Source organism: Melozone crissalis, unplaced genomic scaffold, assembly GCF_028551555.1.
Source record: "Melozone crissalis strain CALT ecotype California unplaced genomic scaffold, PUWL_Pcris_2 ptg000035l_1, whole genome shotgun sequence".
NCBI lineage: Eukaryota > Metazoa > Chordata > Aves > Passeriformes > Passerellidae > Melozone > Melozone crissalis.
Window position 1 is genome coordinate 3,395,942 of NW_026535813.1, and position 20,294 is coordinate 3,416,235.

General features: G+C 42.8%; 1 protein-coding gene across 4 annotated transcripts in view; it reads right to left on the reverse strand.

The window, feature by feature from the left end:
- The window catches only part of LOC128941412 (protein FAM219A-like), a 192,593-nt gene that overhangs the window by 54,105 nt on the left and 118,194 nt on the right, over window positions 1-20,294 (reverse strand). For 2 of the 4 annotated variants that reach the window (XM_054283166.1, XM_054283165.1), the window contains exon 2: window positions 5,418-5,454. In XM_054283166.1, the coding sequence (XP_054139141.1) occupies window positions 5,418-5,454 (37 nt within the window). Of the gene's footprint in view, window positions 1-5,357; window positions 5,455-20,294 lie in introns of all 4 variants that reach the window. The other 2 variants (XM_054283164.1, XM_054283163.1) reach the window with 1 other exon arrangement.

A 20,294-nucleotide genomic window follows, 5' to 3' on the forward strand; every position in this document is an offset into this window, starting at 1 on the left:
TTTACTTTCATGTTGCCTTCATGTTCATAGTGAGAAATGTGAACGTTGTCAAAAAAAAACTAAGAAGAGGGGAATATGGCTCCTCAAGATCATTTAAAAAATGCAATATTTACACTAGAAATTTTGAAAGCAGATCATCAATTTTGATCCCTGGCAGAGCAATATTGCTCTGAAATTTGTGTGTGGAACCAATTTCTGAAAGTTTTACATAAGGATCCACAATTGGGTGTGCAATGGCAAGGTCTAGCTGATGTACTAACCAAGGAGAGAAGGTACACGTGTTTTATTGCCAACAGGTCTAAAGTGGTTACCTGCTTGTCTGGACAAACATAGATTGCCTCCAAGAATACGAGGCCCAGTGAGAGGAAAAATGACCTAATCACCATCCAGCCCTTGTAGCCAAGGCAGGAGCAGGGGTAGGAATGCCAGGACACGGCTGTGTCTGGAGGCTTACAGAGGCAGCCTGCTGCCTGCCTTGTGTCCCACTATACCCACCACCATGTTATTGTGTTCTTGCTGACCTTCTTCAGTTATTCCCTGTTCCATATTTCCAGAAAGACACCCAGTAATAGCAAAGTCAGCATTTCCAGCTAATGGACTCCCTCCTGCGTAAACAGCATGGCCCCTGATCTCCAGCCATATGAACTTTGGAACAGTAGCCATTTACTTCCACTTCCTGGGGACATTGGACACTATCTTTTTGTTTTCCTGTGCTGCAGGTCTCTTTGTCAGTAGCATGGTTGTTTTTGATGGGGTTTTATTGATTGTGATCTGTATTCCATGTATCTTATCCTGTGTCCAGCAGATGACCAGTAATAGTCTTAATAAGATAATGGCCTTACAGGTGCAGACTGTTTTGACATTAGAGTACATGAACTCTTTGCACAAAAAACAAAGAAAGGGAGTGATGTTGCTTATAGGTAAAACCTTACAAAATAAGAGCCTTGTTACCCTTGTAAATCCATGGCTCAGGCCTGTTACTTCAGCTAAGGAGAAAAGGACTATGGGAAAGTTGGACTCAGCTGAATTAGAGGCAGAAAAACAAGTTATATAGCTATTACATGTTCACATCGTGGTTTATGGTGGTTGGTTAAATTACATTTGTTGCGCTTAAATGGAATGTAACTGATAACGGCCTAATTGCTTAGAAAGGCCTGGTTTTTGCAATAAAGAGCTTTCTCTTTCACCTGCCTGGGGACTCTGTGTTGCTCTGCTTCGTAACAAGGACTGCTGGGAAATTATTGAAAGGGGCTTGGTGAGCACTTCTGCCAGCTTCGTCAGTACTCTTGGGTGGATCCCATCTGGCCCCATAGACTTGTGTGGGTCTAAGTGGTGTAGCAGGTCACTGACCATTTTTCTCTTAGATTATAGAGGCTTCATTCTGCTCCCTGTCTCTTTCTTTCAGCTCAGCAGGCTGGATACTCACAATTAGTCTTACTATTAAAGACTGAGGCAAAGAAGGCATAAATATCTCAGCCTTCTCCTCATCCTTTGTCACTACGTTTCCCCCTGCATCCAATAAAAGATGGAGAGTCTCCTTAGCCCTCTTTTTCTTGTGAATACATTTATAGAAACAATTTTAATTGTCTTTCATTGTAGTGGTGCAATTAAGTTATTGTTGGGATTTGTCCCTGCATAATTTAATGATAACTTTGTAGTCCTCCTGAGTTGCCTGTCCCTTCTTCCAGAGGTCATAAACTCTCTTCCATCCCTCCTGTGTTCCAGCCAAAATGCCATGTCCAGCCATGTTGATCTTCTTCCCTGCAGGTTTGTCTTTCAGCATAAGGACAGCCTGGTCCTGAGCTTTTTAAGATTTCCTGCTTGAAAAATGTCCAGTCTTCCTGGACTCCTTTGCCCTTCAGGACTGCCTCACAAAGGATTCTGCCAACCAGGCTCCTAAACTGGCCAAAGTCTGCCCTCCAAAAGTCCAAGGTAGCAGTTTTGATGACCCCTTTTCTTACTTCTCTGAGAATTAAAAACTAGATCATTTCATTATCACTGTGCCCAAGATGACCTCCAGCCATCACATTACCCACATTCTTCTCTGTTCACAAACAGCAGGTCCAGTGGGGCACCTTCCTTTAGTTACCAGCTGTCACAAACTTATCTTCCACACGTTCTAAGAGACTGTTTCCTCTCTCCTGTGTTGTATTTCCATCAGACATCTGGTAGGTTGAAGTCCCCACTGAGAATAAGGGCTACTGATTGTGAGACTCCTCCCAGCTGCTTATAGAATATTTCTGTCTCCAGTAGGCCTGGTATTATGTAGACCAACCCATGACCAAAAAACCACACATTCTGCTGGTGACAGCAGTCACATAGCTAGGTATCGATCAGCTGAGTCTTTCTGTTTCTTCCAACATCATTCTTTGCAACTGGAAGGATAGAGGGAAAAAAAACTTGTGCTCCTGATCCCTTAACCAGCTGTCCAAAGGCCCTGAACTCTATTTTGATTGCCCGTGGACTTCTTACTGCAACTTTATCATTGCTGTTATGATTAAATTTTCTTTCCCAACTTGTTTTTTGTGTCAAAGTCATTAATGAACATATAAATGAAATGGCTGTTGGACAATCCCATTAGCAATGTCCTTTTTTCCTGATACTTTCTCCTTCAACACCACCTGATGTGTTTGAGTTCCTGGGCTTTTTAATTTCCTGACTCTGCTTGAACTCTTAATTTATAAAACTCATTTTTTGTTATAGATCTACTTCAAATTACCTTTTCATTTAATTTGCATGGATTTTACTTGTTGTCCTTGAATCCAAAACTATTTCCTATGATCAGGTCTTCTATATCATCTTTGTGACTTACCAAAGCTAAGTCTATAATGGCACCATTTCCTGACGTGTTACTGAATTTCTGGAGAATTTTTTTTATTTTTAGTGCCGAGAAATACAAGAACATCTCAGACTTACCAGTCATAGAATTAATTGCTTTCCAACCTGATTCCTGATGTTAAATTATACAAAACAACTGCTGCAGTAGCAATTATCTCTCTAATAACATTACAGAACTCTTTTGGCAGTGAAAAAGGATCATGGTGGCATATGGCATGCTGGAAGTGATAATCTTTTACTAAACTGTGAGTTGTGCTGTTATTAATACACACTGCTGCTCCCTGCATTTTCCTGAAAAGCAGCCACTGGTTTTCAGAGTGTTCATCACTGACATTGCAGGAAAGATCTACTGTCCCAATGCATTCACTCATATCCTGTTTCAGTAGCTCAAGGTCCTGTACTTTGCTGCATAATCTTGCTACATTTACATATTCATCTTTCTGACTTCTCCTCCCTAGTCACTCTTCCAGCAAGATCTTGCTTATTCAGACACTTTATTTTCCTTTGCTGTCCACGGGTCTACTCTGTGACATTCTTTTCTGCACTGTGATGACCAGATTTGTGTGATTATTCAATTTATACTCAGGCAGAGCCTTGAGACTTCACAAGCACTTCCCAGCTTTTTCCTGGTGTTTCTTAAGGTTTCTCTTAGAAATGAGGCCAACACCAGTGTTTGCAGGAGTACTCCAGGCCCTTAGGTGAAACCTATCTATCAGAGAACATGTCTTCATAATTATACACCAATGCCAAAACTTCCCCATATTTTCAAACCTTTGCTGTTTGCTGACCTTACCTGTGGTGGCTGAACAGCAGGCCTGTAAAAGCCTCACAGACTGAATTCTAACTTGAATCAACTGTATCAGTGAGAAATCTGTCAACCTTTCCTGAGAATGGAATCCTGTAATGGTAAAAAACAGCTTTTTTGCCTGAGAAAAAATTCTAGGACTGGGACTGTTACTTGCACCTGTATAAACAATTCTGAACCGTCAAAGAGAAAAAATGCAAACAATATCTAAAAACAGACACTTGCCAGCACGTAGGCATCTTTGGTGAACTGACCAATCCTTACAGGCTAACAGCTAGTTACTGACCTATTAGAAGTTGGCATGATATGTTTGTAAAACTCTATAGAATGGGATGTGTGAGTAAACTGGGACCTTTTTTCACTGCATGAATAAGAGTGTGTCTTGTCTCTCTAATGCAAGGTCACAGAGACATTTCCCTGTCACTCATTTGGTAGTGGTCAGAGCTATTCAACTGAACATCTGGGCACCCACTTCTTTCAGAGCCTTACCTAGCATGGCATAGAGTCATAGAATGGTTTGTGTTGGAAGGGACCTTTAAAGGTCATCTAATTCAAACATCCTGCAATAAGCAGGGACATCTTCAACTAGACTAGATTGCTCAGAGCCCCATCCAATCTGACCTTGAATGTTTCCATGAATGGGGCATTTACAACCTCTCTTGGAAACCTGTTCTAATGGTTCACCACCCTCATCATAAAAAAAATTCATCCTTACACCTAGTATGAATCTACCCTCTTTAAAATCATTATCCTGGGTTCTGTTGCTAAAGGCCTTATTAAAAAGTCTGTCCCAATCTTTCTTATAAGCCCCCTTTTTAGTATTGAAAGGCTGCAATAAGGTCTCCCCAAAGTCTTTTGTTCTCTAGGCTAAACAACCTCAACTCTCTCAACCTTTCCTGATAGAAGAGGTGTTCCATCCCTGTGACCATTTTTGTGGCTCTCCTCTGGACCCACTCCAACAGGTCAACCTCAACCAGCTCCAGCAGCATCCTGTCAGTGTCATTTGTTCTGATATGAAGAATCACCAGGGGACTGCTTCCTGCTCCTATGTGAAATTTTCAAGACTTAGATTCCCATTTTTTTATTCATGCTCTGAGCAAAATGTACACTTCCTTTGATCTCTCCCTTGTCAGGTCGAGTCTGGTGGCACAATAGAGGCTCAGATTTTGGAGACTGGACAGGCATGTGTGGATTCCTGTCCTCTTGTAAGCATTAGCTTTGTGAGGAAGTAGACTATTGTGCTAATATAATTCTGCTTCCAGAACTTCTAAAATATTGCTCAGAAATAACATGAGTATTTCTATGTGAACCTTTACAAACCTTCAAACCCTCCAGCTTGCAGTAACACTGCTCTTCCTGGTAGTCCAAGTCTCTGATCCTTTCCCTTTTGTTTGCAGTTATCCTGTCTTCTCTTCTATACACTCCCTCTATATTATATTCTTTCTTTTCCTACCCAAACCCTTGATAAAAATCTGTAGGTTTAAAAAGCTATGTCTTCCTTTCAAGGCATAGTTTTCTTCCTCTACCACAGCCCATGATAAAGTGCCCTTGCATGTTTGCAGAAGAATCACACTGATAAAGTTCTCTGGAGTTGTCTGAGCTGAGCTGGCATGCTCAGCCATATACATGAAGATCTCCATATGGTCCCACAAGCACCTCACCATATTTCAGACCTTGGATTCAGCCTTTTTACTCTCCATCAGCAAAGACTCACCTAATTTCACTTGAAGTGGGGATGGCTTACAGTTCATGGCTACAGTCTCTCCTCTCATACCACAATCTCTGTCCAAAATAGATGCAGCTGTTGGATCCTGTTGAGAAAGAAAATAAAACAAAAATTAAACAAAAAGTTCTGCAGTCTGTTCTCTGACTGTTAGGTGAGTCCATTCCCACCCACATTCAGAGGGAACAGAGAACATGCCAGTGTTTTGAATGGCTGAAACCTATGGAAACCTAGACAAAACTTTGGAAACATGTTTAGTGTGCTATGTTTAGTTTCCGGGGTACTGTAAGTACCCTTGAAAACACCAGATTTCAACATCTGGCTTATATGATAGATAATACTGAGAATATAATATAGAGGGTGGGTCACCAGTTCAAATTCAGCCTGCTCTCACAGTAGTCCAAAACAATTTCCAAGTGATGACTTTGGGGTGTTGTATGAAACACATTTACAGTTTCAGCTGAGTTCCAAGTGGACCAGTCTGCCTCATGAGTAAAACTAAAAAACTCATGACCAGCTGTGTTAAAGTCCATCTCAGAAGAAATAAGGACTAAATGAGTAAGAGAATTCAATCTCCAGTCCCTCTTGGAGAGGAGTAAAGAAGTCTGTAGTTACCAACCTGGATCTATTTGGTTTTGACTAACTAGAAAGATTTAATTTCAGTATCTGTCAGCACAGCATTTTTCACTGCCACTGAAATCCCCCTGAAAACCAAAGTTCCTCAAACACTGAGTCCACCTCATTATGCCTACTTGTAGGCAACCTAATTCAGGTAGTTTTGTACTCTATGGTACAGCATAGCAGAGGATTTAGGTATACAAAGTGCCAATTCAGGCAGCTCCAGCACTGATGAAAATATGATTTTTGAGTGGTCTTGGGAATCCAGAGAGGTGCCAGCTGACAGGAAGCTAGCTAATGTTGTCCAGATTTTTAAGAAGGGCAAGAAGGAGGACCCTGGAAACTACAGGTCTGTGAGTCTCAGTTCAGTGACCAGTAAAATAATGGAAAAGATTATTCTGGGAGGTATTGACAAATGGAGGACAACACAGCACTGGCCACAGCCAGCATTTCTTCATAAGGAGAAAGTCCAGCTTGTTGAACCCGATTTCCTTCTATAACAGGGTAAGACACCTAGTTGATCAAGGGAAGCCAGTAGATGCAATCTCTTTTTATTTCAGAAAAGCTTTTGGTATTGTGTCGCATAATATCCTTCTGGACAAAATGTCCAGCACACAGCTGGATAACCATGTTACGTGATGGGTAAACAACTGGCTTGGCAGTTGGGCACAGAGAGTCAATGGGGTTAAATCAGACTAGAGTTTGGTCACTAGTAGGGTTCCACAGGGCTCCATCCTATGCCCAGTTGTCTTCAATATCTTCATTAATGACTAGGATGCAGGACTGTCTTCAGTTGGAAATAGGGGTGTGTATTCTATTCCTGTCTGTGGAGCAGTTATCTTCTGTTAATTGGGCAGTTTTCTTTATCTCTTCCACAACCAATCCTCCCTCCAGAGAGATATCTTCTATTAATGGGCCATTGAGTCTCACTGCATGACTGATAAAATTACATCATCCCAATGTGAGGTGCTCCGCCCAGAGGCAAGAGCCAAGCATTCCTACCTAAATATAATCTGAGATTTGGAACACCACAGGCAGCCTATTCCCACTGGATTCCTAGGGGAGCAGCTTTTTTCTCCACTGGATTCCCAGAGGAAAGACCAGCCCCATCTACACTACCACTGGACCTTCAGAGGAAAACTACACCCTTCTACAGGATCACTGCTTCAACAGAACCACATTTGTCACTCCAGGAATACTGCAGCCACCATTCAATCAGACTGCTATCAACACCCGGACCAAATGGATGTCAGATCATATTCTGACTCTATCAGTGTTGTTTCGTATTACTGCATTTTTATTTTTATTTTCTTCCCTAATAAAGAACTGTTATTCCTACTCCCGTATCTTTGCCTGAGAGCCTTTTAATTTCAAAATCATAATAATTCAGAGGGAGGGGGTTTACATTTCCCAATTCAGGGGAGGCTCCTGCCTTCCTTAAGCAGATGCCTGTTATTTCAAACCAAGACAAGGACTCAAAGGAATACTAAGTAAGTTTGGTGTCGACTCCCTTAAGGACAGAGAGGACCTGCAGAGAGACCTCAACAAATCACCAACCATATAAAGTTTAACAAGGACAAGTCTGGTATTTTCTGAGACCTCCGTTGAAGGGAGGAAATTATGAATCTGACTCCATGTTCTTAGAAGGCTAATTTATTATTTTATGATCTATATTATAATAAAGAATGCTATACTAAACTACACTAAAGAATAGAGAAAGTATACAGATAGAAGGCTAAAAGATACTAATGAAAAACTCGTGACTCCTTCCAGAGTCCCGACACAGCTGGACAGTGATTGGTCATTAAGTAAAAACAATTCACATGAAACCAATGAAGCAAGCACCTGTTGGTAAACAATGTCCAAACCACATTCCAAAGCAGCAAAACAGAGGAGAAGCTAATCAGATAATTATTGTTTTCATTTTTGTTTGAGGCTTCTCAGCTTCCCAGGAGAAGAATCCTGGGCAAAACGATTTTTCAGAAAATATGACAGTGACAGACAAGTGCCGAATTCTGCACCCGGGATAGGGCAACCCTAGATGTGTCTATAGACTAAGCAACAAGAGGCTGGAAAGTAGCACAGGGCAAAGGGACCTTGGGGTTGATGCCTTAAGTTTTAGCTTTTTATATTTTTCAGATTCTGCGCTGCCTAGGTATGTAGCTCTGAGCTTCATATTAAGTATTTGTAAGCTCTCTTTACAGGGTACTTAGACAAAACAATCTTTTTTCCAGCTTGAGAACCAAGAACAACCGTTACAAGCTTCAGGCTCAAAAAGCATAAACAACGGGGAACTGAAGAGAGCAAACAAGGAGGATGGAACTTCATAACCTGAAGCTATAATTGGACAATTAAACCCAATATGAAAATGGACCAAAACTTATAAAAGTGTAAAACTTCGTGACTGGTCATCCATTTTGTGACCATTTTGGGTCCATCTTGCATCTTGGGTGTAGCCCTGGCCAGGCTCTTGTACTGCCCAAGGTGTATCATTTAAGGCCTTTTAATAAACACCTACTTTATTATTTTCACTTTGTCTAGTCTCTGTTCCAGGTCAGCCTTCTCAAGACATTAGGGTCCTGGTTGATGGCAAGTTGAATATGAGTCAGCAGTGCCCTGGCAGCCAGGAGGGCCAACTGTGTCCTGGGGTACATCAAGCACAGCATCATCAGCCAAAGGAGGTGATTGTCCCCTTCTGCACTGGTGAGGCCTCACCTCGAGTACTGTGTGCAGTTTTGGGCACAACAATATAAAAGACATTAATCTATTGGAGAGCATCCAAAAGAGGGCCACAAGGATGGTGAAGGGTCTGGAGGGGAAGCCTTATGAAGAGTGGCTGAGATCACTTGGTTTGTTCAGCCTAGAGAAGACTGAGGGGAGACCTCATGGTGGTCTTCAGCATCCTCACAATGGGAAGTGGAGGGGCAGGCACTGATCTCTTCTCTCTGGTGATCAGTGACAGGACTCGAGAGAATGGCCTGAAATTGTTTCAAGGAAGGCTTATGTTAGATATGAAGTTTTACACCCAGAGGGTGGTTGAGCACTGGAACAGGCTCCCCAGGGAAGTGGTCACAGCACCAAGCCTGACAGAGTTCAAGAAGCATTTGGACAAAGCTCTCAGGCACATGGTGTCATTCTTGGGTTGTTGTGTGTGCGCCAGGAGTTGGACTAGACGATCCTGATGGGTCCCTTCCAACTCAGCATATTCTATAATTCTGTTTTATGATTCTATGATATTCAAACTCCTTTCATGGCAAACATCAAACTTGTAACTGTCTCTATTTAGCACCATATTAAATAAAATTGGTTTTCAAACACATTCACTTCTTCCCACTAGAAGCTAGAAACTAAATTAAACATGGATATACACATATATATACACAGGATGTGTAAGGTGGTAAGTGGCAGGCCACCACCTGTGTCCAGGCTTCCCAGATAAGAACCTTTTCTCTAACAGTCTGGGAAAAGGAAAGATACAGCTGCTTTTCAAAAACATGACTCCAAGAGCTGGATGCTTCCTAGTAGTACTGAAGAAAACTCAGTCCTTGGAGACTGTAGGAAAATGACTGAGGACCCTGTGGACAGGTAACTGGGGATACAATTAGAAGAAACTGAAGAGTTGTATTGGCATCTTAACAGGAGTTATAACAGTACAGAAATTATACAGTAAATCACTTCTTGCTCCCTGGATGGAATGTGATTGGCATGACTTGAAACCTATTGCATGATGATTCCCCATACACATACATCTGTGAAGGGTGATGGAATGGAGGGTGGAGCAGAGTGGAGAAACCATGGCCAGACTCTGGAAATCCTTGCAGGGAAGGGAACTCAATGATACTTTACAGCTGATAAACCACATAACACCTGTCAGTCATGGGCAATAGGGGAAGACATCCTACTGCTGAGCCAGCAACTGTGGGGAAATTCTTCTCCTTAAATGAACTTGCTTTATTAACGCCTAATAATAATGTACACCTCCATCCCAAAGCTACCTGCCTCCAAGGTATGACCACCCCTCACTGGGCATGCGCTCTATATTCTTTTTGACTGTATCTTTAAAAGCGAAGCTAAAGAATTTTACACCAATCAGTAACAAAGGTATGCATGACTAGAGTCACTCAAGACTCATCTAAACACAAAGAAATAATATAAAAGTCAGTTGAGAATGGGGGAAAAGTTAGGGAAGACTCCATTATAACTGCTGGGATCAGTTGATGGGCTGAACCTGTCTTCTCCCCCATATGGATGCCTATTGGGTAAGAATCATACGCTATGCATGTGCTGAACATTTTATGGAAAATTAGAGCTTGCCTGTTGTGTTGGTTTTGCATGACTTGGTTTTTTGTAGCAGGGGGGCCACAGAGGTGGCTTCTGTGAGAAGCTGCTAGGAGCTTGCACCATGTCTGGCAGAGTCAATCCCTGATGGCTCTGAAGATGGACATGCTGCTGGCCAAAGCTGGACCAATTAGAAAGGTTGGTAATACCTCTGTGATAACATATTTAAGACAAAAATCAAAACAAAGTGGGCCACGTGCAATTTTTTCTTCTAGTCAGAGAAGAGGAGGAGGTGAGAACATGTGAGGGAAAACAACATGGAGGCACCAAGGTTAGTGAAGAAGGAGGGGCAGGAAGTGCTCCAAGTGTCAGAGCCAAGATTCCTCTGCAGGTCATGGTGATGACCATGGTGAAGCAGGCTGTCCCCCTGCAGCCCATGGGGATCCATGGAGGATGCAGAGATCCACACGCAGCCCATGGGGGAGATGCTCACACTGGAATGGGTAGATGTCTGGAGGAGGCTGTGATCCAGTGGGAGACCCAGTGGAGAGAGAGGGCCCTTGCTTCCAGGCTGAAGCAGCCTATCCTTGGAGGACTGCACTCCATGGAAGAGTGACCCATGCCGCAACAGTTTTGGGAGGACTGTGTGCCCGTGGGAGGGACTCCACATTGCAGCAGTTTTGGGAAGACTGCTGCTTGTGAGATTGGAGCCACACTGGACAAGTTCGCAGAGAACACTCTCCTGTGGGAGGGACCTCACAGTGTAGCAGGGGAAGGACTCCTCTCCGTGAGCAGTGGAAGAAAACTTCGGGTGATGAACTGACCAAACCCGCATACTGTGTCTCCCTGCCCTGTCAGTGGGAAGGAGAGAGCGGGCTGGGGGAAGAAAAGATGTTTTAAGGGCCTATTTTACTTCTCATTATCCTACTCCGACTTTGTTAGTAATAAATTCACTTTGCAACTTAGTTGAGCCTGGTTTGCCCTTGAAATATTTTCTCACGGTCCTTAGCTCATTAACTCTTCTTTAATTTTTTTTTCTCCTCTGACCAGCTGTGGCAGGGAAGGGTGAGTGAGCAGCTTTCGTGGATGTCTGGCATTGTGCCAGTGTCAAACCACGACACCTGCATATTTCTTCAAGTATATTTTTGCAGTCAGACACTATCACCAACAACCTTTGAACCTTAACCTGTAATGATTTTATATTAATGGAGTGTTATTACATAAACTGCTTGTGTGAATCCTTTGTGGACACTGGCAGTTGCCAGCAGCAGGTAACACTAATAAAGACCTGCTGAGGGGTCTCCCTTATGCTGCTGATGTGTTACCCTGACTAAGTCAGTCAAACCACACTCCTATCTAATAGGACAGCTCAGTGAAGGATCCCTCTAACAGGACGCTGACAAACTGGTCAGGCACAAGGGTCTCAACTTTCCTGGGATGCTGACAGACAAATTTAACACTAAGGGTTGAGTAAATCTTCCCACACTAAGGGTCAAGGAAGCCTCCTCTTTTCACACCACAGACCCTCAATCTGCTGGCTGCAGGAAGGCATGGGATTAGACATGTTATGCTAAATGATGGTGCAATGGCCAGATATTGCCTTCTGTGGTGGTGCAGTCTAGCACTGGAACATATGAGGTCCCACATGGAAGGAACACACAGCCAGCAGTTCACATGTCAGGGAAAGGGCCAGGCCACCTGGACTAGCTTAGGCTCAAACGGTTAAAATTCTACTTAAACTCTTTAAATGAAAACCAGACCCTATTTTTCTTATAAGTTGATATACTGACTGTAGCTTATCCTTGTGGGTAACCTTCCAGTGACATTAGACATTCATGTGCATGAACAGCAGGAGGTGAGAAATGTTCTGAGGTGCCTTTGAGGATCTGGACTCTGGTCCTGGACCAGAGGACTCTGCTAGAACAATCTCAAAGCTGGGCTTTAGAGCAAACAAATAGAAAGGGCTTCCTAGACCACCAGAAAAGAGGAAGATGATTTTCAAAGAGTGATTTATTCCATTCTGCCTTAGACATTCATTTTAAAGGGAGACAAGTCCGTCCCTGGAGATGTGTCTTCCTTTCCCCCTAGTGACTAGAAAGGTCTGGAAACTGGTAGAGACTGCATCCCTGCCCCTGCCCCTGGAGATGGGGATGATTAAAGGCACACCAGCAGAGTCCTTAACAATGCCTGTCCACACCAGGAATTAATTTCCAAGGTTTGGAATTATGCTTTTCTGCCTCAGCAGCACTGCTCCTCTACAAGGAGAACCCACAGAGGAACATGCTATTATCACTGCAAAAGAGACTCACAACTAGGGTAGAGGGATCACAAAGAACCATCAGTCTGGGCAATCACCACTGTATACATCGGCCAGGTCCATTTCTTCCAAAGAGTAAAATGGAACCAAAAGGAAACTGAACTAGGCCAGAGACAGCATCTGCAGTGCCAGCATGTATCTATCTCTGGTCCAGGAGCATCAAGGCAATGTCTTATTTCCCATCACTTCATATGCATTCTGTAGCAATGAACAATCCCTGGCTGTGGGAAGAAAACTTGGCTGGAGTGCCCTCTTTGAATGAACATGCTCTGCTTCTGTGCATACGGAATGGATGCATTTCCCTCTCTATAACTCATCCACCCAGAAAAACATTTACTTGACTAATTAGCCCTTTGCTTATGAAGGCCTATGAGCACACTGAGACACACCACAGGCTTTTGTTATTGAAATTCACTCAGCAATTCTGACAGTTTTTACAAGCTTCCCTAGACTGATGCTTTCAGTTCTGACCCCAACATCAAAATCTCAGCTTTGTGGTGTGACCAGCCCTGAGCCAGATGATGAAAATAGGCTAGACTAGACTAGACTAGACTAGAATAGAATATTTCAGTTGGAAGAAATATACAGTGACCATCTGGTACAACTACATGACCAATTCAGGCCTGATCAAAAGTTAAAGCATGTCATTAAGGGCATTGTCTAAATGCCTTAAACACTGACAGGCTTGGTGCATCAACCACCTCTCCAGGAAACCTTTTCCAGTGTTTGACCACCTTTTTGGCAAAGAAATGCTTCTTAACATCCAGTCTAAACCTCTCCTGGCACAGCTCTGAACCATTCCCATGCATCCTCTCAGTGGACACCAGGGAGGAGAGATCAGCACCTGTAATGAGTTGACTCAGGCTGGATGCCAGGTATCCAACAAAGCCTTTCTATCACTCCCTTCCACATCTGGACAAAGGAGAGAAAATATAATGAAGGGTTCATGAGTTAAAGACTGGGAAACATCACTCACCAAATGCTGTCCGGCAAAACAGACTCAAATTAAAGATACTGATTGAATTTATTACTAAAAAAAACCAGAGCAGGATAATGAGAAGTAAAACAAGATCTTAAAAACACCTTCCTCCCCCCTCCTTCCCTCCTTCCTCTCAAGCTCCACCTCCTCCCCCAGTGGTACAGGAAGACAGTGAATGGGGGTTATGGTCAGTTCATCACACATTGTTTCTCCCACTGCTCAGGGATAGTTCTTCCCCTGCTCCAGTGTGGAGTTCCTCCCATGGGAGACAATTCTCTGTGAACTTCTCCAACATGAGTCCATCTCATGAGCAACAGTCCTCTGCAAACTGCTGCAGCATGGGTCACTCTTCCATGGGGTGCAGTCCTTCAAAGACAGGATGCTCCAGCATGGGCTCCTCTCTCCATGGGCCTCCCAGAGGTTCACAGCCTCCTCTCAGGAATTCATCTGCTCTGATGTGGGCCCCCTCCATGTGCTGCAGGTGGATCTCTGCCCCTTCACTGATCTCACAGAAGTCAACCTGGTTGCCTAAACCTGGCCATGCAAACCGAATGCCGCCCTCTCCACTTCCCCTCCTCAGGAAGATGGAGAGAGGAATGGCATCACCCCTCAGCATCTTTTTTTCCAAACTAGATGAGCCAAAAATCCTTGGCCGCTCCTCTCAGGACATACCTTCCAGCCCTTTGTGTTGGAGATGAGGGGGAGACGACCATCCTTTAATGCATCGAACTCCAACTTTATTGATCAATCAATCACCTTAAATAACAAAGTTAACGAACTTCATGCATATTCTGTAATCCAATGTCATGATAGGCTAACAGAGAAATTTCTAACCACTCCTCTTGTTTTAGAATACCTACAATTGTTTATTAAAAACAGAACTAGTGTTCCCAAAACTTCTTCATCAGTTCTCAGGGTGCCAGCTTTTCCCAGAGACGGTGTTCTTCTTGTTATGGGAAGACAGCCTGAGAACTTTATTGTTTATAAAGAGAGTCTAATTGTTTATAGAAATCAGAAGGCTGAGAACTGTTAGAAACTGCTTTACTTTTCTCTTCTACTTTTCTCTCAATTATATGTCTCATGGCCTTTTTCTTCAAGCCATTCTTGAAAAACTCTCCAACATTTCCCCTGTTTTTTTTTTTTTTTTCTTTGAGAGAAAAGAGGTTAGCTTGCCAGGTTTTCTCTATCATCCCACTAACCATCTTTTGGATACAACAAGGTAAGATAATGGTGAAGTTTTTCCTCATAGAAACTCTTGTGGAGGAGGCATTACCAGATGTCAAGAGAAGTGCAGACCCTGCTCTGCCAGGGCTCAGCTGCACCAAAGGCCTGAGGATAAACAGGACACTCAGTGTCAGAAATGTGATCCTGTGGAGAAGGATCAGAACCAGTGCTCAGAGGTGGAAAAATGATGACTTGCTTAAATAACAAGATCCACCCTGCGCTTGGGCTGGTGTTCCATTCCAGGCTCTATCTCCGCAAATTAAAAATATCTTAGGTGTCGTAATAGTAGAGCCTTTACACTGGTTATAAAGCTGTTTGGACACTATTTCCAGGTTTAGAGATGAATCCAGAGTAGCCCATGTCTGTTTATGCTGACTCATCCTTTGAAATTTAGAGTAATCAAAGCTGTAACTCCTCCAAGGCTGAGACAAAGCAATGACTGATTAATCTGTCTAGCAAGTGTTATCCATACATTATCTCTAGGTTGACTAAAATGTGCTACCTTTAATTCTTCAGCTACTACTATATTAAGCAATATAACAAAAGTGAACTTTATTTTTCTGTGTTTTTATATTGACCTTCTTTTTCTTCTCAGTTTTTAACCTTACTGTTCCTGACACCTGAAAACCACACCTTTGTAACCTTCTAATGCAGTTATCTAATGCTTAATTGGGATCTCCTCTTATAGGACCTACAACAGAATGTTGTGTTAAAGGCACCAGTTTTCTACACCTTATCGAGGCTATATATGATGCACTTTGAGCTTCAACTCCTTTCAAAATACACTGTACCTCTCACCGATAATAAGCTAAGATTTACTGCTCATGAGATTCATAAAGGTCTAAAGCTGAGGCAGTGTTTAGCTCTGTCTCATTCCGTAGTGCCCACTCCCAATTATATTCCCAGGTCGTCCGGCAACGGCGTGTTACGGCCTTATCAGGCATTGCACGACAGGTGGTAATTGGACTAAGAAAAGAAAGCTGTTAGCTGTTTTCATTCATGCGAACCTGGAGAGGAGGTGAAAAAGTCTGAAAATGATTCTTTTTTGTCCTTGAATTATCACATCCACCTTTTTTCATGGGTTTCTCAGAAATGTTCAAAGTCAGTTTTTAGTCTGTAATCCTTTAGTCATTTGGCTCAAATGGCATCAGCTGGGCGATTCTCAGTCCTTTGTTAATTTGGAGTGGTGAAAAGTAGTATGCATTTAAAGCACTTAAAATATTTAACTTAAAATTTTACAGAACTAACAGAAAGATGTCATACAGCAGACTAGCAAGTAGGACAGAGACACCAGTACAGAGTAGAGGGCAAACATTTGTCATTCTCGTATTTTTAAAACTGATAAACAGAGATTGAAATAAACAAAGGCCAGGAGACTTCTTCTCCTTTTTAATGCCTTTATTAAAAGTGATCAGCTCAGGATTGGGTGGCTCAACGGGTCTGCAGTCTCCGTTGTCTTCCCGGGCGACTCAGAGAAGGAGGATATGCGCAGCTCTGTCCACAAGGGGCAGAGCTGGGGATCACATCCTCGTGGGAGCCTTTAGGGCCTGCTGATCCCGTCAGATGGTACTTTTGCTGGCTCAGTCAGCCTGGTCTCACCGCCGGGGTCGTCTCTCTTGGTCAGGGCGAGAGGGTCCGAAGGTGTTCTGCATCTCTGCAGGCTCAGCACTCGGCTCCTCACGTCCAGACATCACTCCAGTCTCTCAACTCTTAGGTGGCTCGTCGTTTTGGGGTCTTCTCTGTACACCGGGGGACCCATGCTGCATTGTGGTCTTGGAGTCACTTTGCATAGCCCCCCCCACCTTCTCAGGTCTCTTCTACTGTTCGGGAAGGTTCCCACCCTTCTGGGAAAGGTACAACTTAGCCTCGGGCGAGGCTCTGCTGATACAAAAGGAGCGATTAGCCACAACGACTCGTGATTACAATAACAAAACACGAAGAACTTCAGCAGCTACCCGTGGTCTGGCTGCTTTTTTGTAACTTTTTCTCACAAAAAAATATTACCCGAATTTTGTTCATAACAGTCCCCCCTCTTTTTCTTTGATCGAGCTTAAATTCTAAGCTCGCATCAACTCACAATTTTTTGTTTTGAATCTACTATAAATCTCTTGTGCACTTTGGTAATCATGGTTACTTGAACTTGTTACTTTCCTTGGTTTCTTCAGGTTGGTCTACCCGGCAAGTACTATTCTACTAATACAGATAACTAAGCATAGTAAAAAAAGCAATCCTCCAAGTACACACACAGTGAGAAAAACTACCTTTTCCCATACATCCTTTTTGAAAATCTCCAGGTTCTCCCACCCACTGGAATCAAGTGTAGGAGTTTGTTCTTCATTATTTACACATGCTAATCTTTTTATTTCGTTTGAAATGTTCCTAATAATTGAATTCTTTATTTTTAATACTGCCTGGAGCCGGATTAATTTGTTTAACATAGATATTGGGATCCCAATTTGGCTTTTACAATTTTGGATTTTCTCAATTTCTATTTCACTTTCCCGGTTCTGTTTATTTTCTCCCAAATCATTATATATAGGAACTCCCAAACTTGATCCAGTTTCTTTGGGTAATAAGAGAATTGGTTTTATCACTCTAGCAATGCAGTTGCCAGATGAGATCAAACTTAGGGATTTTGGGCTCCCCTGAAATGTGTTCCAAAAGGGGTTGATCTCCCTTCCAGTACACTTATATAAATACTTGTAACAAACAATTTTTCTTACCATTTTCACCATTTCTTTACTTTTTACTAGATCTGCTGAGCTTGTTTCAGCAGCATCACATTCAAAGCACAACCAGGCTTCCCCTACAGTACACTCTCCTAGGAGTGGCTGCCCAAAAGTGGCAGTATTGTATGCTATCCAATACACTCTCTTATTTTTCTGATAAAGGACCAATTGGGAGGGGTTAACACAATCAGGGTCAGAACTGATGTGGACTCTCGACAAGGAGCTCACTTCCTCTGCACAGAGAAGTTGGTAGCATTCACTGCACGGCTCAGCTGGGCTTCCCAGAGCACCACCAGCAATCAGAGCCATCAGTACTACCCTTCCCAAGAGTCCGGTATGGGTCATCTTGCACAGCCTGCCCACCCGGCCTTGCCTCTTGGGGAATTTTACTGAGGAAAAGAAAGCTTCCAAGCTCTTTAGAGTCCCTTCTACCCGCTTCTCTGGTTAAACCCCTCTTGGTCTGTTCCCTACCAATTTTGGTTTCCCCTCCCAGGGGAGTGTTCTGTGGAGGAGTAACCTGGAGTTTTTTTGAAATAAATTGGGGAACTTAACTAGAATTACTTATTTACAGTCTTAAACTTTTTACCAACATAGTTTACACAAAACAGTTTTGAAACATTTTAAGCAATATTAGAACTCTGATACCAATTTTTCCCACACAGTTCAGTCTTTTTGACTCTTCCTTCTGAGAGTCAACTTTAAATCTTTTGGTCTTTTTACCACAGTATACTCAGGTGATTTAGCTTGTGAAGCAGATGAATCTTGTCCAGCGCCGGGGGGCGAGAGTGGTGTGGACTCTGGTCCAGTGCCAGAGGGAGCTGATGTTGGATCCGGTCCCGTACCTGGGGGTGACACTGGCCCTTTTATTCTTGTAATATGAGTCCAACTTTTTTCTTTGGTCCGCACAGCTGAATTAGTGATCAGGAGCACCTGGAAGGGGCCTTCAAATTTAGGCATTAATGTTCCTGTATTCCATGATTTTATCAAAACCCAATCTCCTGGGCTAATGTTGTGAACTTTTGTGTCGAGAGGGGAAGTTTGAGGAAGGTATCCTTTCTTTCTAAGTCCCTCTAGAGTTCTTCCAATTATTTCTAAATACTTTCTGGTAGCTTCTTCCCCTTCCAGATAGTCTCCTGTGCTATAAGGTGTTAACAAGAATGGCAGCCCAAACATCATTTCATAAGGTGAAATTCTTATGTCAGCCCGAGGTCTTGTTCTGATGCGCAATAGCGCTAGGGGCAAACACTTCAGCCAATTCATTTTTGTTTCTTCAATCAATTTAGTTAACACATTTTTGAGAGTTTTGTTCATTCGCTCCACCCTCCCAGAACTCTGGGGGTGCCATGGAGTATGCAACCTCCATTTTATTCCTAAAGCCCCAATTATATTTTGTAATGTTTGGGACACAAAATGTGGACCTCGGTCTTAATCTATGGTGTTCACCATACCATATCTGGGGATAATGCTCTCTAGGATTGCTTTTGCTACGACTTGAGCCGTTTCCCTCCTGGTCGGGAAGGCTTCTACCCAGTGTGTGAGATGATCAACTATAACCAGTAAATATCTGTACCCTTGTACTGGGGGCATCTCAGTGAAATCTATCTGTATGCTTTGGAAGGGTCTCAGGGCTAATTCCCTTCCTCCAGGTGCTATTTTTCTCATAACTTTCTGGTTCACTTTTTGACAAATGACACACCCTCTGGTAACAGCCTTAGCCAGGCTATATACACCGATGCATAGGTTATTTCTTAGGAAATGATCACATAGTCCTTGGACTCCCCAGTGAGTTAATTTATGTAGTTCTGTTAGCACTGTCCGAGCCAGTGCTTTATTCAAAAATACCCGTCCATCTGAGGTTACCCACTCCCCCTGTTGTCCTTGATGTAACTTTAAATCTTTTATTGCTTCTAATTCTTCTTCACTAAATACAGGTTCTTCTCCTTTTTCAGGCGTCATTTTTGTCTTCAAAATTTTTACTGGATCCCCTGGTTCTAAAGCTGCTTCTTTGGCTATCTGATCAGCCAGTCGGTTTCCCCTAACTTCTAAACTGTCTCCTCTTTGGTGCCCCTTTATATGGACCACTGCTATTTCTGTAGGTTTATGTAGGGCTTCTAATACTGATCGGACTAGGTTCTCATGGGCTAAGCTCTTTCCCTTTGAACTTAAATACCCACATTCCTCCCATATTTTCCCAAATGTGTGAACTGTCCCATATGCATATTGGGAGTCCGTATAAATGGTTCCCCGGTCCCCCTCCAGTAAGTCCAGTCCCCTTTTTAGGGCATATATTTCACAACTTTGGGCTGACCAGTTTGGGGATAGTTTCCCTTTTTCTGCAATTTGCAATGTTTCTCCATCTATAATGGCATAACCGGAAGCTCTTTTTCCATTTACTACCCTCGAAGAGCCATCTATGAATAAGCTTCTTCCAGTTGCTAGAGGCTGATCTTCCAAATCTTCTCTTACTTTTGTTTGGAGATAAACCAATTCAAGACAATCATGTTCTAAATTTTCTATAGGCTCTCCCATTAAGAATTGTGCTGGATTGAGGGCATTTGATGTGATAAATTCTAAGTCCTCTGTATTCATTAGTATTAGTATTTTAATATTCTAGCATCGGTTAACCACTGCGGAGCTCTCTGTCTCAGTACTGCCCTAAGATCATGAGGGGTATGCACTTTAATTTTTCCTTGTAAGGTCAATTTTTGAGTCTCCTCTATCAGAACTGCGGTTGCTGCTACTGCCTGTATACAAACTGGCCAGCCTCTAGCTACTGGATCTAA